General features: G+C 43.6%; 1 protein-coding gene across 1 annotated transcript; it reads left to right on the top strand.

The window, feature by feature from the left end:
• The first annotated feature begins 5,109 nt into the window (after positions 1-5,109).
• LOC132592608 (zinc finger BED domain-containing protein 5-like) lies at positions 5,110-6,432 on the top strand. The gene has a single exon (XM_060278258.1). It carries the CDS (start codon positions 5,110-5,112, stop codon positions 6,430-6,432), a length of 1,323 nt encoding a protein of 440 aa, XP_060134241.1.
• Positions 6,433-21,051: the final 14,619 nt, after the last annotated feature.

Genomic DNA, 21,051 nt, shown 5'->3' with positions numbered 1-21,051 from the left:
TGCTGCTGACCTTTAAAGCCCTGAACGGCCTCGGTCCAGTATACCTGAAGGAGCATCTTCACCCCCATCGTTCTGCCTGGACACTGAGGTCCAGTGCTGAGGGCCTTCTGGTGGTTCCCTCATTGTGAGAAGCCAAGTTACAGGGAACTAGGCAGAGTGCCTTTTTGGTAGTGGCACCCACCCTGTGGAACACCCTCCCACCAGATGTCAAAGAGAAAAACATCTACCAGACTTTTAGAAGACATCTGAAGGCAGCCCTGTTTAGGGGAGCTTTTAATGTTTAACAGACCATTGCATTTTAATATTTTGTTGGAAGCCGCCCAGAGTGGCTGGGAAAACCCAGCCAGATGGACAGGGTATAAATAATAAATTATTATATATTATTATTATTATAACATAAGGCGAAACAAGCAGTGGAGCAGGCCTGCTAAAACAAAATAAAGTGATGCAGGGAGCTAGAATAAACCAAGAATATCAATGGCGTGTGAAAAGGGTCATGGTGGAAGCAGTGCCCTTCCGGCATGAGCACCGCCATTCAGCAGGGCAGGGATGAAACAGGGCAAGGCAGCAGCAAGGTCAAGGGAGCTACCATTTGGTGGCAGTGGCCCCACCGGGGCAGGTGCACCTCTAAGATGTTGCTACCACCAACCCAGAGCTCCCTGACTTTACCTCCTCCTCAGCCTATTGCATCTTCACCCCAATAAACTACAGGTAGGTAGCCGTGTTGGTCTGAGTCGAAACAAAATAAAAAAATTCCTTCAGTAGCACCTTAAAGACCAACTAAGTTTTTATTTTGGTATGAGCTTTCGTGTGCATGCACACTTCATCAGATACACTGAAACAGAAGCCACCAGACCCTTATGTATATTCGGAGGGTGGGGGGTGGGGGTGATGGGAATGGGTGATGGGCTGATAGGAGTGGTAAACCTGTTGATGACCAATAAACTACATCCCATAGTAATAAACAGAAATAACACACACCCCTGCCATTTAAAAGGCCATAGGTTCTTTAATTAGCCAAAGGCCTGGGAGAAGAGGAATGTTTTTGCCTGGTGTCTAAGGATACGTAACAAAGGATATGCCATATGCCAGGCGAGTCTCCCTGGAGAGAGTTTCTCCCTGGCTGAATCTTGGCCTAACCATGAACTCATTCAGTGAAGTAAACCATTTTCTCAACATCATTTATCCAACAATAGTTTGGAACTGATACTGGCCTACTTTATATGGTTGTTATGAGGATTTTTGAGGGAATGAATGTGATTACTGAGAGAATGTGTGTGATTATAAGTGCTATATTAAGTGATGAATACAGATGATTACGCATGCCCATCACCTACTTGGATTACATGATTTTGGGCTATTTATTTATTTGCATCAATTTACTGCCTTCCTCCAGGAGGTTGAGACCAGATTTTATCCTTACAACAGCCCTGGGAGGTGGAGACTGACCTAAGTTAACACAATGGGCTTCATAACCACACAGAGACCTGAACCCAGGTCTTCCTAAGCTACTGTAAGTGGAACACACTTCCCACTAATTGACTTTACTTGTAACAGGATATAGAATCCCAGTCAATGGAATCAATTACTCCCTGATATAAACTGAGCAGACCACAGGAACTAAAATGACATCTTATACATGAGCAGGACTCACCTTGCTCACTAGACAAAACTGGTCAATATGGCTAAAAGGGGTCATCCCTGGGGATATCTTACTTCACAACCTCCTCCTAATATAAGTTGCTAAACTAAACTATCCAGGGATCAGGCAAGGCAAGGCAGAGAGCAAGGCAGAATATACAACAGAAGGCTGGACACAGCCAGGACCAAGGAGAACAGGAATCTAGGTTTCCTTATTGCTGGAGCCAGAAAACAAGCCCAACTAGCTTTCACAGGAAGAGACAGGTTCTCATGCAGACCAGGTTTCAGAAAGACTGGAATAGAGCCATCAACTGTACTCAGAAAGTGGTGTTGAGTGATGGATGAAAATGGAAAAATGAGGCTCAAGGTGATGGAAGACCAAGCATATTGGGCTAGAAGAGAAATCCTATAATGCTGTGGTTCCCAACAAGTGGTCCGCGGACCCCCAGGGGTCCGCGAGCTATGCCAGAGGGGTCCGCAAGATCACCTCCCCATGGCGGCGGGCACGCTGGCGCGGAGCTCCTAAAGTCGACCAACGTGCCAGCGCCGCCAAATCAGCCCGACTGAACTCTCGCTTGGCCGACTGAACTCTCGCGATGGGGGCTGAGATCTCAGCCCCCTCGCGAGGGGGGAGTTCCCGCCTCCGTCATAACCAGGCTGACCAATCGGGTCAGCCGGGAAGCGGGGCTTTCCCCTCTTTTAAACTACCGGTAGCTGGGAGGCGGAGGGTGTGCGTGCGCGGCCCAAGGCATCGGCGAAGGAGGCAGTTTAGGGCTCGAGGTTGCTGCAGCGCAGCAGATTGCACTCGCCCCAGTTCGTTTCTTGGCTTGCCTGCTTTCTTTCCCTACAGCAGGGGTGTCAAACTCAAATTCATCGGGGGCCGCATCAGCAGTTTGGTCACCCTCAAAGGGCCGGTTGTGTCTGTAGGACTATGTGTCCACTATTATCATAAATGATTGTCACTGCATTCAATTATTACTGTTTTTTGTAATAATGTAAGCTCATTCCCGCCCCCACGTGGATCACATTCCTGCGTCGTGGCGCGTGTGTGGGAGGGCATGTAAACGAGGGAAATTTGAACAAAAGGTGGGGATTGACGGCTTCCGGGGGGGGGGGCTCAACTAAACCTTCGGCAGGAAGGAGAAAGCCACTGCTGGGATTAAAAGCCTGCAGATGGAAAGAGGGCTTCCCTCTCCCGCCCTGTGCACACCCAAACCCCGCTAGGTAGGATGCCACACGCTGCAACCCACCCCATGCTTTGGAGAGGGGCAGGAACATGTGGTGCAGCGCCAACTCCCTGCTTTGCTTTTGCATCCTCCCTCCTCAGCACCAGAGTCCCTTCCCCTCGCGCTGAGGAAGGGCAGCGGATTTCCCGAGGAGGAAGGCGGCGGCAGCCCCAGCGGACGTGCATCTTCGCCTCAGAGCTACTCTTCCCCCCACCCGCGCTGTTGTCGTCTTCGCCGCCACCTCTCCCTACCGGGACTGCAGGCAGAGGAGGCTTGAAAACTCCCCCCCCCCAAATTCCCCTCCCACCTACTCAAACCGCGAGGCGACTCCATCTGGAGCCCTACATCACGAGGGGCTGAGAGGAGGCGGCGGCAGAGCGGGAAGAGCAGGAACCCGTGCCGTTGTCGCCGCCTCCCTCCCGGTCGCCCCCTGGGGAGCAGCTCCGCCGGAACTGAGAAGCCAAAGGGCGGCTCAGGGGTGGGGGGCAGAGCAAAATCCAGGCACCCTCCTGAGTGTCTATGAGGAGAAAAACGGGGGAAGAGGGAAGAGAAACCCGGCTCCATCAAGAGAGCGGCTGTTGCGCTTCGCCTACTTCCCCCTCAGGCTCACTCCGCGTCACTTTTGCCCGGGTGCAGCCGAGGAGAGGAAGGAAAGTGGCGGGCGGCGGCTCCCCAGTGCCGCCTCACTCGCTCTCGGAGACAACAGCAAAGCCCGCCAAAAAAAAATCCAGCGCTGCTCCGTCCCGGCACCAACTTTGCCGGCGGCGCCTGTAGGGCTTTCCTACCTCCTCGGCAGGCTTCCTCTTCCTCCTCCTGCATCTCACTTCCCTGTCTGGCCGCTGTGCCACCGCCTCCCTCAGCCTCATTCGAAACTGAAATTCCCTGGCCAAGGCCGTCAGCGCGGCTCCAGCGCCCCGGCCTCCGCCTACAGCCCCGCCCCCGGTTTTGACCCTCGGCCAATCGCAGGCTCCAGAACTACTGTTAGCGGTTATTGTCGGCGGCGGCTACGCGGGCCACATGACGAGGTCTGGCGGGCCGGATTAGGCCCCCGGGCCTTGTGTTTGACACCCGTGCCCTACAGGTCGGTGCTCCCGGGAGCAGTCTCAAGCTGCCGGGCGCCTTGCCATGTTTCGCCTCTATATCGCGCGCCCCCCGCTTCTTCCAGCAGGGAGTTCGGGCTGCAGCGGTAGCCCGAAGGACCCTACAGAAGGAGTCTACCAGGGTTCCTGGGGCGTCTGCAGCGTTGCCATCGTCTGCAGGACCGGGGCTTTGGGAGCCCGCATAGGTTGCAGGATCGAGGCGGCTGCCTCTCCCCAACGTACTACTGCCTCTCGATCCCAGTCCACGCTGGGGGCCAGCTGAGCCTGGAAACAGAAGAGCGGTTGGCCAGGACCATTCCCCAGTATACCGCGCTCCGCCGGGGATCTCCTTGGCTTCCACGTGAGTTTTGCCGCGGTTGTGAGCATCTGCCTCTCCCCCTTCCATCAGCTGAGAACGGTGTGGGGGTTCGTGTGTCCCTTGTTCTATCTGCCGGTGGCCCTGTGTTTTACAAGCTAGGGTCTAATTGTTTGGTTGCCGGGGAAACGTGGGGGCCGCCATTTTAAATCTGCCCACGTGCTCGGCGCCGATTTGTGCGTGGCTTCGGCCTTACAACGACGATCATTTTAGGAAGGAAAAAATTAAATTAAAATAAAATTGAATTCAATAAGAATTAAATAAGATAAACGATTAAATAAAATTTCCTTAGAGGATAGATAAATAAATAATAATTAGATAAGGATGTCATTAAAGAGAAGGAAAGGTGAGCATTTATGAATTTATACCTGTGATCTAATTTACATTCAATTACTTTTGGTTTGATTTACCAAACCGCAGCTGCTTTTGCGTGGGAGCCCAGTGGTCCAGGCCCAAGCCCACCTCTCACCACACCAACGAGGCTCACTGGAAAGGACATTGCTTTTGGAATTCTCAACGGGCCGGGACCCAGTTCGCGTAGTTAAAAATGGACCGTTGGTTAAAAAGTGGTTCGTTAAAACGACAAAGGCCTACAGATGAAGAGGAAGATAATGCATTTGATGTTCAAGCAAGCAAGTCTAACCCTTCCAAGACCAGTGTTAAGCTTACTGGAAAAAATAGAAAATATCACTCTGATTACTTGAAATTCGGTTTTACGGCCACTGGACCTGAGGAACAGCCTAAACCTCAATGTGTAATTTGCTATGAAAGCCTTTCGAATGAATGTATGAAACCAGCAAAACTCCGGCGCCATCTTGAAACAAAGCACCCAGAGTTCAAAAGTAAGTCATTAGATTTTTTCAAAAATAAATTAGGAGAGTTGAAAACATCTCGTAAAACAATTGCCAAACACTGTGGTGCAAATGTAAATGAAAATGCAACCCTTGCGTCTTACGAGGTGGCTCAGCTTGTTGCTAAATGTGGGAAAAACCACACAATTGCTGAGGAACTTATACTGCCATCAGCAATAATACTTTGCAAGAGAATGTTAGGTGATGCAGCTGCTAAGATAATAGGAACTGTCCCGCTCTCAAATAATACCGTTCAAAGACGAATTACTGATATGGGAGTTAACATCGAAGAAACATTGCTGGCTAGACTTCGCATGAGTGACATGTACGCTCTACAATTGGATGAAAGCACAGACATATCAAACAAAGCTATAATGTTGGTTTTCGCACGATTCTTATGGGAGGACCAAGTGTTCGAAGATTTTCTTTTTTCATGCGAACTACTGCATACAAAAGCAGACGATATTTTTACTGCATTAAATAATTATCTCAATGAACACGATGTCACCTGGAAAAAATGTGTAGGCTTGTCTACGGATGGAGCAAAGGCAATGGCTGGCAATAAAACAGGACTTCAAACTCGTGTCAAAGCAGTAGCTCCTGAGGTGAAATGGACTCACTGTTGTATCCATCGTGAAGCCTTAGTAGCCAAAAGATTGCCTGAACCTTTGCAAAAGATTCTGAAAGAAGTAGTTCAAATCATCAACTACATTAAAACTCTACCTCTGCAATCCAGATTATTTTCTTTGTTGTGTAAAGAGATCGGCAGTGAGCATGAGCAACTTCTTATTCATACGGAAGTAAGATGGCTTTCTCGAAGTAGGATCTTGTCAAGATTTTTTGAACTTAGAGACGAGGTTCGTCTCTTCCTTCTGGACACAAAGTACGCGGATTTTCTCACTAACTTCTCTTGGCTTTGCTCAGTTGCGTACTTAGCTGATGTGTTTGAACACTTGAATGTGTTAAACTTGAGTTTACAAGGAAAAAATGTAGACATGTTCAAAGTTGAGGATAAGATTAGTGCTATGGTCCAAAAGTGTCAGATCTGGGCGTCAAGGATAGAAAACAAGTCACTAACTAACTTTTCTACTTTAAAACAATTCTTGGAGTCATCAGAGGAGAGTTTGCCTGAGCAGATCAAGATCAATGTAGCCGAGCATCTACGCAGCCTAGCCACCACTTTTAGAGAGTATTTCCCTGAACCTGACCCTGACGACAGGTGGATTCGGAGAAATACACAAAATCCAAGGCCTCACTGAAGAAGAGCAAGATCAACTTGTGGATCTGTCAAGCTGTGGTACGATGAAAAACATTTTAATCAGTGATAAAATTACAGACTTCTGGGCATCAGCATGCAAAGACTACAAGGAACTTGGAGATAAGGCAATGAAAAAGATCCTTCCATTTGCAACCACATATCGGTGTGAGCAAGCATTTTCTTCCATGTGTTTCATGAAAAACAAGTATAGGAATCGGCTCGACATGCAGTCGGATTTCAGAGTGAAAGTTTCAAGTTTGGAACCTAATATTTCAGAAATAATGGACTCAAAGGACAGATTTAACTCATCTCATTAAGAACTGAAAATTAAAACTAACTGTATACTGATGGAGTACTCTGTTGTAACTGTAAAAAACGTATTAAAAAGACTCTTAATTTGGCTCTCACTTTTTAATTTTAGGATTAGGAATTAATGGGGGTCCTTGTCACAATAGCGGCTCGATGAGGGGTCCTCGAGAAAATTTTGTTGGGAACCCCTGATACTATAATGTGTCTGTGAACTACTTGTTTTGCATCCATCATTGAAATAATTCCTGTTCAGATGAAGAAAGTTTCCCTGCCTGCTGCAATTAAGCCTGCAAGGTAGGTTACGGAGGAGCAGAAATGAGTCTGTGTTGACTGGGCACTTCATCTAAGATTCAGGCCTGCATTGCCCCAGAAGCAATGTGACCTGCTACGTCATAAGACTTGCAACCAGCGCTGGGACCCGAACACTGGCAGAGGAAGAGGAGGGCAGGGGGAGCGCACCGCCCCCGGCAGCGCGATCCTGGTAGGGTGCCATTGCGGCTGCACCCCCGCCCACGCTGGGTGCCACGCCCCTGCAGGCGGTGCGTCCCGCCCCCGGGATGTGCACCAGCCCCGCCCCTGCCTGATCTCCGCCCCCCCCCCCCCGGTGCCGAAGCGTGAAGCTCTGCCACTGGACCCGAGCTATCATATCTCTTGTCTATCTACCCATCACTCGGAGATGGATCAAACAGGACTCTTCTTGGTCTTTACAGAGGCTGGAGAGCATTAAAAGAAAAATCAGCCTGATTGGCCTTAGATTGGATTCCTCTTCGCTTTTCCCTTTCCTAGGGACTTCTTTCTCCTGGGTAGGTTTTGATTGTGATGCATCAATGAGTTGATTTTGGCTGCTTGGCTAATTACTTGCTCTTTCATCACAAGTAAGGCCAGAACAGAATGAAATTAGCTGCTCAGCCCATTCCTAGACCATGTGCAAATGACCACTCAGTTCTCTGGAGGAAGCATTCTGCCCTGGTTGCAATCTCCAGACTGTCTTCAAAGAAAACCCAATGAAAAGCAAGTTGCAGAAATGTTTTCCATTCCATTCCACGTCTGTGATTGTCCTGTGCCTTCATTCTGCCTTCTGTTTCACTTGTGCAATGAGAATTAAGATTTCTAAAATTGGTTCCAGAATTGCAACATTTGAAGATGGCTGCAGCTTGCAGTTCATTTGTCTCTTTCTCCTCTACTTTATGCATGCACAGATGGTCATGGATGGAAAATTGTGCATAATTTTTTGTTTTGTTAAATTGCCTGTGACTGCATCATGATTTTTTACACACACACACACACACATACACAGACACACACACCAGTATATGTGCATGTTTCTGTATTGCTTTTTTTGCTGTGTTTTATGCACATATAAACTTAGTAACTCTGGACATATACCAGCCCATGTCGGCAGTGTCATTTTTGCCAATCTTTGGCCTCAAAACAAACAAACAAGCAAGGACCTCAACAACTTTTCTGTCTGGATTTTCACAGTTTGAAATATGGCAAACCTAGCCATTCACTTACTCTCAGCCTAACCTACAGGTGAAACTCGGAAAATTAGAATATTGTCGAAAAGTGCATTTATTTCATAATGCAACTTATTATTTTTTCTTTTTCTTTTAATTTTTACAAATGCTTTATTTTGGAAATTCCAAAGTAATAAAACAAATAGTTACAATAATACAAAAATAAACATCGCTATTACATTTCATTAATTACATTCCATTTATAATTGACCTGCTTAATGACAAATAATTACAATTACAACAAATAAAGGCTTGACATATCTTGCTTTGCATGTCATACATCTATCTCATATATTGGTTCCACCTTTTAAGTTGCATTACTGAAATAAATGCACTGTTCGACAATATTCTAATTTCCTGAGTTTCACCTGTACCTCACAGGGTTGTTGTGAGGATGGAATGGGAAGAGGAGAATCATGTACACCACCTTGAGATCCTTGGAAGATAATGGTGGTATATAAATGTAATAATAATATATTGCATTGCATTGCATTGCATCCTATATTTGATTGATTGAAATTCCAGAAATAACAAATGGAACAATGGAAGATTCTTAATGTTTTAGTTCCACTTTGGAAAGAGGACCAGATAATTTAGAAATCCAACACTGGAGGGTAAATTTGGGAAAGGCAACTCTCACCTGGCTGCTAAAGCTTGGTTCCTCAGATGTTAGAATAGAATCTACTCCCTTGACATTAGTCTTAATAACTAGAATGATCTGCCTTTAAAGTTGGGGCCTGCTCGCTCTCAGCAATTGGTGTCTGCTTTCCTTTTCTTCTCCCTGCCGGTTCAGCTACAATGACACAAATTAGGGAAGCTTATGCTAGCACAAGAGGAAATGCTGATTGCAACTTTTCACATTTAATTAAGTAGGGAAAAATCATAGTAAAATTATGTTGGCACTGTAATATAGAAGACTAAGTTGTCAACGGCAACTGCAGCTTTGATCTTGCTAATTATAGCTATGTGAATGGATTTGCTAATTGTGGACTGTTTTATTTATTTATTTATTTATTTATTTTTGAAAAAACCTTTATTTACTTATAAAAATTACAGAGAAAAAAAAATACATAAGAAAATACATACAAAAGCACATATTATTCAGTTACAAAAACAAAACAAAATATGAATAGCAAGTAAGCAATATTTTCAGATTATACCATTATAAAATCGGCCTCAGAATCTCGGTAATTTAAGATTTAGTCTTTACAATCTTTATAATCTTGAACCGAGGAGCTCGAAATATAAAAGCCAGATAAGAAGAAAGCAGGAACGGAAAGAAGACAAATGGGAGGAGAGATCCCAGGTAAGTCAATAATGAAGAAAAAAAGGGGGGTAGGAAAGGGGGGGATGGGGTAAAGTGGAGAGGAAGGGAAGACGGGAGAAAAAGGAGGGGGAGGAGAAAGAAAAACGAGAAAAGTGAAAATAGTGAAAGTAAAGGTAAGTGTGATGTAGAGTAGAATAGAAATGCGACTTCCAAACACTTATCATCGGTTCCCTCTCATAATTAAATTCTATTAAGCTTCTCCTTTTCTTTTTAATTAAATATCTTTCTCTATTCCCATCACCTTATTTCCTATTCTCTTATGTCTCTTAATCTAAACATATCACTAATTTTGTGCTTATTTTTTGTTTATAAAAATACTCGTCCACATATTTCCATTCATCTTTAACTTTTTGTTTAGGTATCCTTCTGATCATTGCGGTTAACTTTGCTAGTGTCATGTATTCAGTCAATTTTAAGTACCAATCTTGAATGGTTGGGATCTTATCTCCTCTCCAATTTTGGGCGATCAACATTCTGGCTGCCGCACATGCATAGAGTAGTATGTTCTTCCTGTTCGTCGGTATGTTCTCCGGGATCATGCTTAACAGCAGGATCTCGGGTTTTTTCTCGAATGTAAATCTCAACATTTTTTTCAGTTCTTCATATATACTTGACCAATATGAGCTAATCTTACTACAGCTCCACCAGCAGTGGAAGAAGTCTCCCAACTTCTCCTTACATTTCCAGCATTTATCTTGGTTGTTTCTATAGATTTTAGCTAGCTTAGCTGGTGTAAGGTGGTACCTATAAACCATCTTCCATATATTTTCTCTTATTGTCATACATGCTGTAAAATTTATATCCTCGGTCCATAATTTCTCCCACTGCTTAACATAGATTACCCTCCCTATATCTTTGGCCCATTTTATCATTACATCTTTTACTATCTCATCTTTCATATCCCATTCTAATAAAAATTTGTAAATTTTTGCCAATGGTTTTTCCTGATTTTCCAATAATAATTCTTGTAATTTTGATCTTTTATCCTCAAATCCAATTACTTTATGTCCTTTAAAAATCGATTGCAGTTGGAGGTAGTGTAACCAGCTTTGACAATATTGCTCGATTTGATTATATGGTTTCAGCTCATATTGGTCATTTACTTTTCTAAGCAGTTCTTTATATGTCGGCCAATTACTCCCTTTGGGTTCCTTACTTGTCGCTGACATTTCTACAGGTGAAGCCCACCATGGAGTTTTGGGCTCTAATAAGCATCTAAATTCCTCCCATATATCTAATAGGGGTTTTTTAAATACATGGTTTGTAAATGATGTGTATTCACCTCTTTTTTCTTTTAATAGGTGTGCATGCCAACCTCCAATGTTCTTAAAACCTTCCAATTTGAGTAACTCCAAGTCATCCAACATGAACCATTCCCGCATCCAACACAGGCAAGATGCAGCATAGTACAATTTGAGATTCGGAACTCCTAAGCCACCTCTTTCTTTTGCATCCGTTAATAACCTATATTGTGTTCTTGCCTTCTTTCCTTGCCAAATAAAGTTATTTAGATCTTTCTTCCAAGTGTCAAATGTTTCTTTTTTTAATTTTATTGGCAGCATTTGAAACAAAAATATCAATTTTGGTAAAATCATCATTTTAATTGCGGCAATCCTGCCTGAAAATGTTAAGTTCAATCCCTTCCAATTATCCATGTCCTCTTTAATTTTCCTCCAAATTTTAGCATAGTTATTATCAAATAATTCCACTTTATTGTTAGAAATATTGATTCCCAGATATTTGATTTTCCTCACTATCTCCCACCCGCTAATCATTTGTATTTCTTCTCCCTCTGCTTTTCTTATATTTTTAATCATCAATTTAGTTTTATGATTATTAACTTTTAATCCAGCTACTTTCCCATAATCCAATAACTTTCTTTTCAATTTGGGTAGGGTCTCCACTGGGTCTTCCAGCATTATTATCAGGTCATCGGCGAAGGCTCGTATTTTAAACTCGCTCTTCCCGACCGATATACCCTTGAGGTCTTTGTCCATTTGAATATCTTTTATTAGGAATTCCAGGGCCCATATAAATAGTACTATTTATGTGGACTGTTTTAATAGGATGTTATAACCTACTAAGTTGTGTGCGTACTTTTTGGAAGGCAGTGATTTAATGGTAATGTTAGGCGCAAAGAGGTTGGCACCTCTGGTCTGCAATGAAGAGGGAAATTGCCCCCTTCCAGTCACGCTAGTTGTGTTGAGCAGGTAGGAGCCATGTGGTGTAAGCCAAAGGAAAGTGGGCAACAGGGATACCATAAAACTGGAAGAAAAAATGAAAAAGGCAAAAGCCAATCAAACGAGAACATGATTTACTGATAGCAGGTTATATGGAGGGGGGGGGGGAAGAATCAAAATTCCCAATGATTTTCTTCAGGGAAAATTGAAACCTACACACCATGTTTTCAGTCTGGTAGAACTTTGCATTTTACTCTTCAGGTGTGGAAAGGGTGGGGTCACATCCATGATGTTCTTTGAATCATTTACTCTGCAGAGCTCCCAGTGATATCTGGGGAAGTATTCCAGAATAATTCAGTGTTTTGAGATTTCGAGTTGGAACGATTGTCTCCAGCATCCTTATTCTTGGGCATCAATCACAACCCCTCTCCCGTCGCCATCTCCGACTCAGTTCAGAAAGACAGTTTGGAAAATGTAAAGTTTTGTTTGCCTTGTTGTCTTTTTCAGAAGTGAGACTGAAAAGAACAAGGCTAGAGGCTGGAGAATCTAAAAGCTATAGAAGGAAACAAATTAGTTCGCTTGCTGGAAGGAGAAGCTCACATCCTGAGCAGAACTGATGAGCTGCCAGTGACTGTCATAATGAAACATATCAATGCCTTCTGGAGGATTATGCCACCGACATCTTTTCAAAGAGGCTTTTGAAAGACTTTTGAATAGCCAGAGAGGAGACAGATTGTTATTGCCCTCTTGTTCCCCTTTGCCTTGCTCATGTTAATGACCCCAGACTTTGCAGTTCTCCTCCCCTATGCAACTCCTCTCTGCTGAATAATTGAGAATGCATATACCAAGAAATCATGAAGATGTAAGATAGCCAGCACGTTAATGATGCAACACAATCCTATCACTGGGCTGAATCTATATGTTCAGAAACGGATAAGGGAAACTTGATAGGCTTCTCCAATCCCAGACTGCCTCCAATCAGCACTGGATTTAGGGCAGTGTAGGTGGTTCTCCTGCACAGAGTGCCGAGCCGTGGGGCCTCCCAAATTGAGAAGACCCATAGCTGAGAAGATCCATTTTGGGGTAGCACAGGGCGCCATATTGCAAAAGATTACCAAAGTCCAGGCCTGCTCCAATTTTTAAGGTCTTCCCAGCGTGATTGGGCCTTATAATCTAAAACAGAGTTAGCCAATGAAGTGCCCTCCAGATAGGATTGGACTACAAGTCCCATCAGCCTCAGTCTGCAGGGCTGATGGAAGTTGTAGTCCAGCAACATCTGGAGGGCACCAATAGGCTAACATTGCTAAAGAACACTTATTTCTGAAGTGAGTTCTGGGATTCACTGAACTCTTCTAGAAACATAGTGGACTCACCTCAATAATGGAGGAAAAGCGTCACTGAAAGGTAGGGCATGGACCTTCCTTGTGATGAAGGGGCACTAGAAACTGTAAAGTACATGAACAGTTTGCACAAAGCAATGACAAGGACCGCTACGTCTGGCTAGTGCTGTGAACAAATTGAGAGGGTGCCCTAAAACACTCATTAGCTCCCTTTACAGCTTTGTAGGGAGATTGTTGACAGACCAAAAAATATAGACGGTTCCCGGAAGGTAGGAAGTGCGAAAAACAGTCTTTGAGAACATCACATCATTTTTTAAAAAAATGCTTGTTGTTTAGGACTGCCATACATCCCTCAAACCTGGAGCCCTGCTGGGCTCTATCCCTGTGCTGATTTTCACCTATAAAACCCTAAATTGCTCCAGCAAAATGTTCCACCACAATCTCACCATTAACTTTGGAGCACCTTCTTGACAATTATTGGAATGTGCTCAGTACGCAGGCAGCAAGAGCACATGGGCCGGCGCATGTAGTTCCTTCAGCAATATTGGATTCCTTTCCCATGTACGCTGATCAGGGCACCAATGTGAGCTTATGCTAGAAGCACTTTTTCAATGGAGCTTCAAAAGATGAGGTTTAAGCGACTGTGGCTGACCTTTAATTCCATTTAATATACTGTGATCCACATTTGAATGGGTATTCTATCCTGTTGATTTCATGAGACGTCCAATGGCCTTTCGAAATGCGTTGGGGAGGAGGGGGTTATTGTTGTCGTTGTTTTTATCATATATTTTGTGTTTTTATATTGTGATTTTATGTTGCAAGTGCCCTGAGACCTACAGGTATACAGTGTATGGCGGTATACAAATTTAATAAAACAAAATAAATAAAAAACAAAACAGCAGCAGCAACAACAATATAGCAACCTTTTCATTGCTTCACCCATCCCGTCAGCAAGCTTTAACCTGAGTTGTGTACATAATAAGAGTCTACTGGATCAGGCCAATGGCTCAATTAGTTCAGCATCCTGTTCTCACAGTGGCCAATCAGATGCCTATGGGAAACTGGCAAGTAGGATCCAAGAACACAAGCTCTCCAGGGGAAGAAGCAAACAGGTGGGGTGCAGAAAGAGATTGACAATGAGAATGGAAATAAAGTGTGGGGACCACAGAAGAGGAGGGTAAGAGTTCGGCAAAATTTGGACTGGGACAGATTAGGAGTGGGTTGAGGGAGTTTTGTATTATTTAGTATTGATTGATAAAAAATGGTCTGGACTCGGAATGTATTAAGGAATGTATTAAGGATCTGGCTGATGCATCTGGAGACACCGACTCCAGGGAAAGGAGGGTTAGATTCTGTTTTGTGGGTGGGAATAATAGGGTAAAAGATTTTGATGATAAGTTGAAATATTTTTGGGTAAGGGGTAGAGAGTAGTAGTTAAATAATAGTAATTTTGAAGGGAGAAAGGTTATTAGTAATAAAGAATGTGATTTTAGATTTGGAAACTGCAAGAGTTATTGTAATAATTAGAACTCAAGAAGGGGAAATGAGGAAGTCCGATATGTTTAGATTGGAAGTTATACAATTGTACTATTGTATTTTTATTTTTATTTTTGCCTTTCCTTTTTTTTCTTTACCTACCTTATTGCTATTGAGATGTGAAGAATTTGGGGGAATAAGATCTGTTGAACCTGTTTTGTATTTTTCCTTTTTTTGTATTTTCTTTATAAAATACAATAAAAATTATTTATAAAAAAGAAAAGAACACAAGCTCTCCTCCTTCCTGTGGCTTCCAGAAAATGGTTCTCAAAAGCATCACTTCAACTGCGAAGGCTGAGCATAGCCAGCATGCCTTGTAGCCACTGATAGCTTCATCCTCCATGAATTTGTCAAATCCTCTTTTTTAAAAAACCATCCAAGTTGGTGACCATTGTTGCCTCCTATGGAAGCAAGTTCTGTAGTCTAATCATGCACTGCATGGCTCTTTCACCTGCCCTGAATCTTCCAGCATTCAGCATGTTGACCAACATCCAAGTTGCAGTTAAGGAAAGGGTCTCTTGTGCAGCTTTGGAAAGTTTTGATACAAAGTTGACCTAAGTTGTCAGTAACTGGCAATAATGTCCCTGTTCCCATTACTTCGACAGAAGGTAAATTTGGATTTATATCATGTTCTCCAGCTTATTAGGAAGAGCAGAGTCTAAAGCCCATTTTGATGGATTATACAAATGGATGGTAATGGTAAATCATTCTTTTAGTATCCTTTTAGCATCTGCTGAATAGTGGGATAAAAGTGAACGTAGGTCTCCCTTTTTTTTTTACCGTCTCGAGCAGAAGTGGAATAGCAATAAAATAAAAAGGGAAAATGGCAAATGGGGCCAGTAAAATGGTAATAAAGATGCTTCTGATCTTGTTAGTCATACTGCAATACTGGCAGGTTGCTCAAACCAGGCAAAGTGTGCATTCAAACTTAAAACACTAGCAAAAAGAGGAAAAAAATGCAGTACATCTGCAATTCAATGTCTCTCATGCATTTGGTCCTCCAATTTCCTTAGTCCCTATGACATAAGCGAAAATAGAGTTTCTCTCTGTGAACTCCCTGGAACATATACAGAACAACCTTTGGACAGAGATGCGAAATCAGGACCAGGAGGACTCCACTACTGCAATGGCCATGTTGATACTAATGCTTTGGAACTGATCTTTGTCATGTGTACCCTACAAAATCTATATTCAGTCGTATTACAATTCGATTGTAAGATACTATAATCACAGTACCAAATATAGTATAACCACAGTATTCAGGACCCATGCTATTCTGGTATCTTGGGACCAATAGATCAATAACTTTGGGAGGGCACAACATTGCCTACACTTGATGTAGTACCAGTGTGTAGGGCCAGTGTGGTGTAGTGGTTAGGAGCGGTGGACTCGTAAACTGGTGAACCTGGTTGGATTCCCCACTCCTCCACATGCAGCTGCTGGGTAACCTTGGGCTAGTCACACTTCTCTGAAGTCTCTCAGCCCCACTCACCTCACAGGGTGTTTGCTGTGGGGAAGGAAGGGAAAGGAGAATGTTAGCCGCTTTGAGACTCCTTCGGGTAGTGATAAAGTGGGATATCAAATCCAAACTCCTCCTCCTCCTCCTCCTCCTCCACCTCCTCCTCCTCCTCTTCCTCCTCCTCTTTTTTATATGGTACATAATATATACATTTAATTCATTTTTTATTTACATTTTAATCCCACCTTTCCTCCAAGGAGCTCAAGGTGCATACATGGTTCTCCCCATCTTCTACTTTACCCTCACAACAATCCTGTGAGGTAGGGCTACACTGAGGGGCAGTGATTGGCTCAAGGTCCCCTGGTGTGCTTCATGACTGAGTGGAGATTCAAATCTTCCAGGTCACAGTCCAACATACCGACCACTAGTCCAACACACTAATCTCTATAGCACAATAAGATGTCATCATGAGCTCGGTCCTCTCTCTCTCTCTTTTTTACCCAGCCAACTTAAATACCAAATGGGAGTGTCAAAAATGTTTTCAGTAGATCTGATCCCCCCCCACCAGTGTATCTAAGTGAGCAACCGTTGCACTCTGTTATATTTCACTCTTTAAGATCAATGAAATTGCCCTCTTAACAAGTCACATAGAGCACACAGGACAATGCTTTCCTGGGAGGGCGTTTTCTCATTCATCAAATTTTAGTTGTTTTAATTAGATTCTACCTTTTAGTTTTCTATTTAACGTTAAACATCCATGGCCCTTGCACGAAATTATATATCTCTATGTGTTCTGGCAAAAGGATAAAAAAATCTGACTAGCCTAAAATGAGAGGGATCCTGATGTATATGTGTGTGTAATTAGCTGCTTGTGGACAGACACCTTTCCCTTTGGATTACCAAAATGTGTTAAATTGTTCATACCACATTGCAGTGGGGTAGAGTGTCGTCGTTCAATTAGCTTCCCAACACTGAGGTCGCTACTGTTAACCAAGATGGGGAAGGAGCAAGATGGCAGAGAGGTGTTGTGGTGCATGTGCAGCATTAGGCGTGTTGGATTGGCTCTGCCACTGTGTCCGCACCATGCAAACCTCCCTGCCCCCTTGCTCCTCCTCCTCCCTCTCTTGGTTACTTGCAGCCACCTCCATGTTGGGAAGCCAGTTGAGCAACACAACCCTGCTCTGCCCCACTGACCATTACTGCCATTTTGAGTCACCCCAGATATTATCTTAAGCCTTACGTTTTGCCCAGTTCTCTGCTTCTTACATTCCCAAGCTATTAGAGCACCAAAATACGTTCTCCGCATTGCAACTGTTAACAGTCTCAAGGAAGTCATGCAACAAAAAATTACATTGCATAAGTCATGATCCGCACAACAGTTTCTTTAGTAAAACTACAGCAGCAGGTATAAATCAATGTCCGATTCCCCTTACATTTTATGATCACTTCTTCTTAGAAGAGGGGAATGTGGCATCTAGATTTCATTAAGGCCATCTCTCTTTCCCTCCATAACACTGAGGCTCCTTAGAAGCTTTTCAGGGTTCCTTGATGAGGAAACCAGTAATGATAGACAAACATCCCATAAAATCAGCTCACCCTGTGAGATGACCAGTCAGTCCACCCCAGCAACAAAAAGGAAGGGTGCTGACTCAAGAAGATGGGAATGATTGTGTGTCGGGGAATGGAGGCACTCAGAGAGAATAGCTGATAGGTGCTCAGGAGGAATGGTGAGGAGCTGCAGCCACTACCCCAACTGCTACATGAGGGGGGGGGGGCACCTCTCTCAACCCAGTGGTTGACCTGCCCATCTAGTGGGTGAGTAGGTGGCACACCTCTCATTTCAGTTATATGAAGATATGCATGCAAGTATGTTGTCAATGAGTGTGCGTTGTGTGTACATTGTGAAAGTCTGTGCTGTTTGTGATCCAGTCTGAATACTACCCACTTTCCATGTTTTGCTCTAGCCAGAGATGCAATAAAACACTCTCATTGTGACTTGAAAACTAATTTGGGGCATTGTCAAGCACTTGCATTGGCTCCCAGTACGTTTCCGAGCACAATTCAAAGTGTTGGTGCTGACCTTTAAAGCCCTAAATGGCCTCGGTCCAGTATACCTGAAGGAGCGTCTCCACCTCCATCGCTCTGCCCAGACACTGAGGTCCAGTGCCGAGGGCCTTCTGGTGGTTCACTCACTGCGAGAAGCCAAGTTACAGGGAACCAGGCAGAGGGCCTTCTTGGTAGTGGCACCCACCCTGTGGAACGCCCTCCCACCAGATGTCAAAAAGAAAAACAACTACCAGACTTTTAGAAGGCAGCCCTGTTTAGGGAAGCTTTTAATCTTTAAGAAATTAGTGTATTCTAATATTTCTGTTGGAAGCCGCCCAGAGTGGCTGGGGAAACCCAGCCAGATGGGTGGGGTATAAAGAATAAATAATAATAATAATTGTTGTTGTTGTTGTTGTTGTTGTTGTTGTTGTTGTTGTTGTTGTCAGGAGATGACTTGTTGGACCATGAGTTGTGTCTGGTATAGTAAGGATAGCCACAGGATTTCCTGGGTCTGGTACCCTGTATGTGGACTGCCCCATTCACCCCCCCCCCCCAACAATCTATTGGCAAGAACTGCCGATAGCCGAGCCTATCTTACAGGGCTGTTGCAAGACTGAAAACAGGGAGAGGAGGATAATGTACACAACTTTGAGCTTCTGCAGGGAAAAGCAAGATGAAATATGTAGCATCGTCCACAGATGAAAAATAGACATGTGCAAAGCCAGAAAAATGCCCCTGCCCCGGCTTGATAGTCCTGATATTTACAGCAAAACACCCACTCCAGCCCTGATAAATAACAAGCAAAACATACTCTTCATTGCAGAGTTTCACAACTTTAGTGTCCGAAGTTAGTACGACTTTAGGGTCACCAACAACCGGATATATATATACACACGTGTCACCTTTTTTGGGTTTATCAGCTGCTTTTGATACACAAAGGATAAGCGATGAAGATAAAATTAGAGTTCTCAAGTGGGAAATGAATCAGGAACACTTTGTGACTGATGGGTAGCCTGACTTGTTTTGCTTACGTTTTTCTTCCTAACATTCCTGCATGAGAGTCCACCCCCTCCTGTAAGAGATTGCACTCCTGCTTAAAAAAAACAAATACAAGAATAAAAGCCCCTAGGGCAATCTGACAGACGCTGTTAACTTGGGAAAAAGCAAAGCTGTCCTCCCTGCTTCTCGTTTTGTTTCAGCCCATGTCACTTTATCTGTCCCTACCGTTATCTAGGCTTTTTAATGCAATTGCTTTCCTATCTTGTTGAATTATGAAAATTCACTTACCGGCAGGATCTCATATTGGAGCCTTTTATCAAAGTTGTATTAGCCACGTTTAATGTATTGACATCAGATTACAACAGAGTAAATTATTTGTTGATTAAAGACTAACAATGAGACACCTCCAGAATGATAAAACATTTCGGCGTCTTTGATCAAAGAACTGTCCCGGTTTTGGATGCAGAGATCTTGAAGTGTTTTTGTGTGTGACAATGGCATATACAAGGAGTGCTCCTGCCACTGCTGTGAAATGTTGTTTGGAGGGAGCGAGAGGCAGCCTTAAGATGTATGGAATTCCTCAGAGAAACATCCACTTATCAAAATTCACTCTCCTCAGAGTTTCTCGCATGTTCCTCCCAAAGCTTTCAACTCACCTTGAAATGTTGCTTCAGGCAAAATTTGGCTGTATGTCTTCCTCTTGGTATGGCAAATATTGAACACTGTCGGGAGACTTTCTTTACCAGCTCCAGGCTCCCAGTTGGAATCGCAATGCTGACATGAAAGAAGAGATAGCAAGAAAAGGACAACAATTGCAGATTGGTCTATTGGAAAAAGAAAAACCCCAAACCAGCCATAACATAATACTTTTTTGTTGTTTAGTCGTTTAGTCGTGTCCAACTCTTCGTGACCCCATGGACCATAGCACGCCAGGCAATCCTGTCTTGCACTGCCTCCTGCAGTTTGGTCAAACTCATGTTCGTAGCTTCGAGAACACTGTCCAACCATCTCGTCCTCTGTTGTCCCCTTCTCCTAGTGCCCTCAATGTTTCCCAACATCCTAATAATACTTTTATTAGGGCCAAATTTAAAAAATAAAGCAAATGAATGGATCACAAAGTCATGAGCCGGTTCATCTCTTGCTTGTGGGCATCCCATAGGTATTGGTTTGGCTATTGTGAGAACATGTTCCTGGACTAGAGTCCTTTGGTCTGATCTATAGTAGGGCTCTTGTGTTCATTTTGAAATTCACCAACTTTCCTTAAGACTGGAGGTTAAGATCTCAGGTTCCATCAAAGCCTATGGAGGCAAAGAAGCAGTAGGTACCCAGCTGTTGAAAATATAAAAGCCAGAAGCTTTTCAGATCTGTAGACCTCTTTTTTCATATTACAAGTAGGGATGGATGTGCAGAATCTCCCTGAGAAATGGTACCAATCTAACTAAAATTCTTTCCTGCCTCTTCATAAGTCAGAAACTCTGCAGCTGCTACCAAAATCTGGCCACTGTAGAAGGCACTTCATGGATGGGGTAAAAGCAGAGTATTTGAGGAAGCCAAGAGCAGACTCAAATTAATGCATTGTGTAACTCCTCTGAAAAGAATGGTGCAAACTGGCCAAAGATATCCTTTTCTTATTCAAGTTGTTTCTGTTTACCTTCTGTGTGGCTGTTTTGTTGCTTGATTTCTGATTCTACCTTGTGCTTTTTTTCTTTTTTCTTTTTGGATCTGTACAAGGTACAGTGTAACCTGCATCTCAGTCTTGGTCCTACAAACACCGCCTAAACTAGGCCAACCCTAAACATTGTTTAATCTAGGAGTTAGTAGCCAATATGGCACACTCCAGGTGTTGTTGAACTACAACACCTGTAATCTAGGGAAGCTCTGCAGGTATAAATCTATGGCCAGTGCCT

The sequence above is a fragment of the Zootoca vivipara genome, chromosome 9, assembly GCF_963506605.1.
Source record: "Zootoca vivipara chromosome 9, rZooViv1.1, whole genome shotgun sequence".
In the NCBI taxonomy this organism is placed as follows: Eukaryota; Metazoa; Chordata; class Lepidosauria; order Squamata; family Lacertidae; genus Zootoca; species Zootoca vivipara.
This window is presented reverse-complemented; position numbering and strand designations above follow the sequence as displayed.

What these genes read in the sequence shown, in the direction of transcription:
- LOC132592608 (XM_060278258.1), top strand. Translation starts at nt 5,110, where the DNA reads ATGAAACCAGCAAAACTCCGGCGCCATCTTGAAACAAAGCACCCAGAG.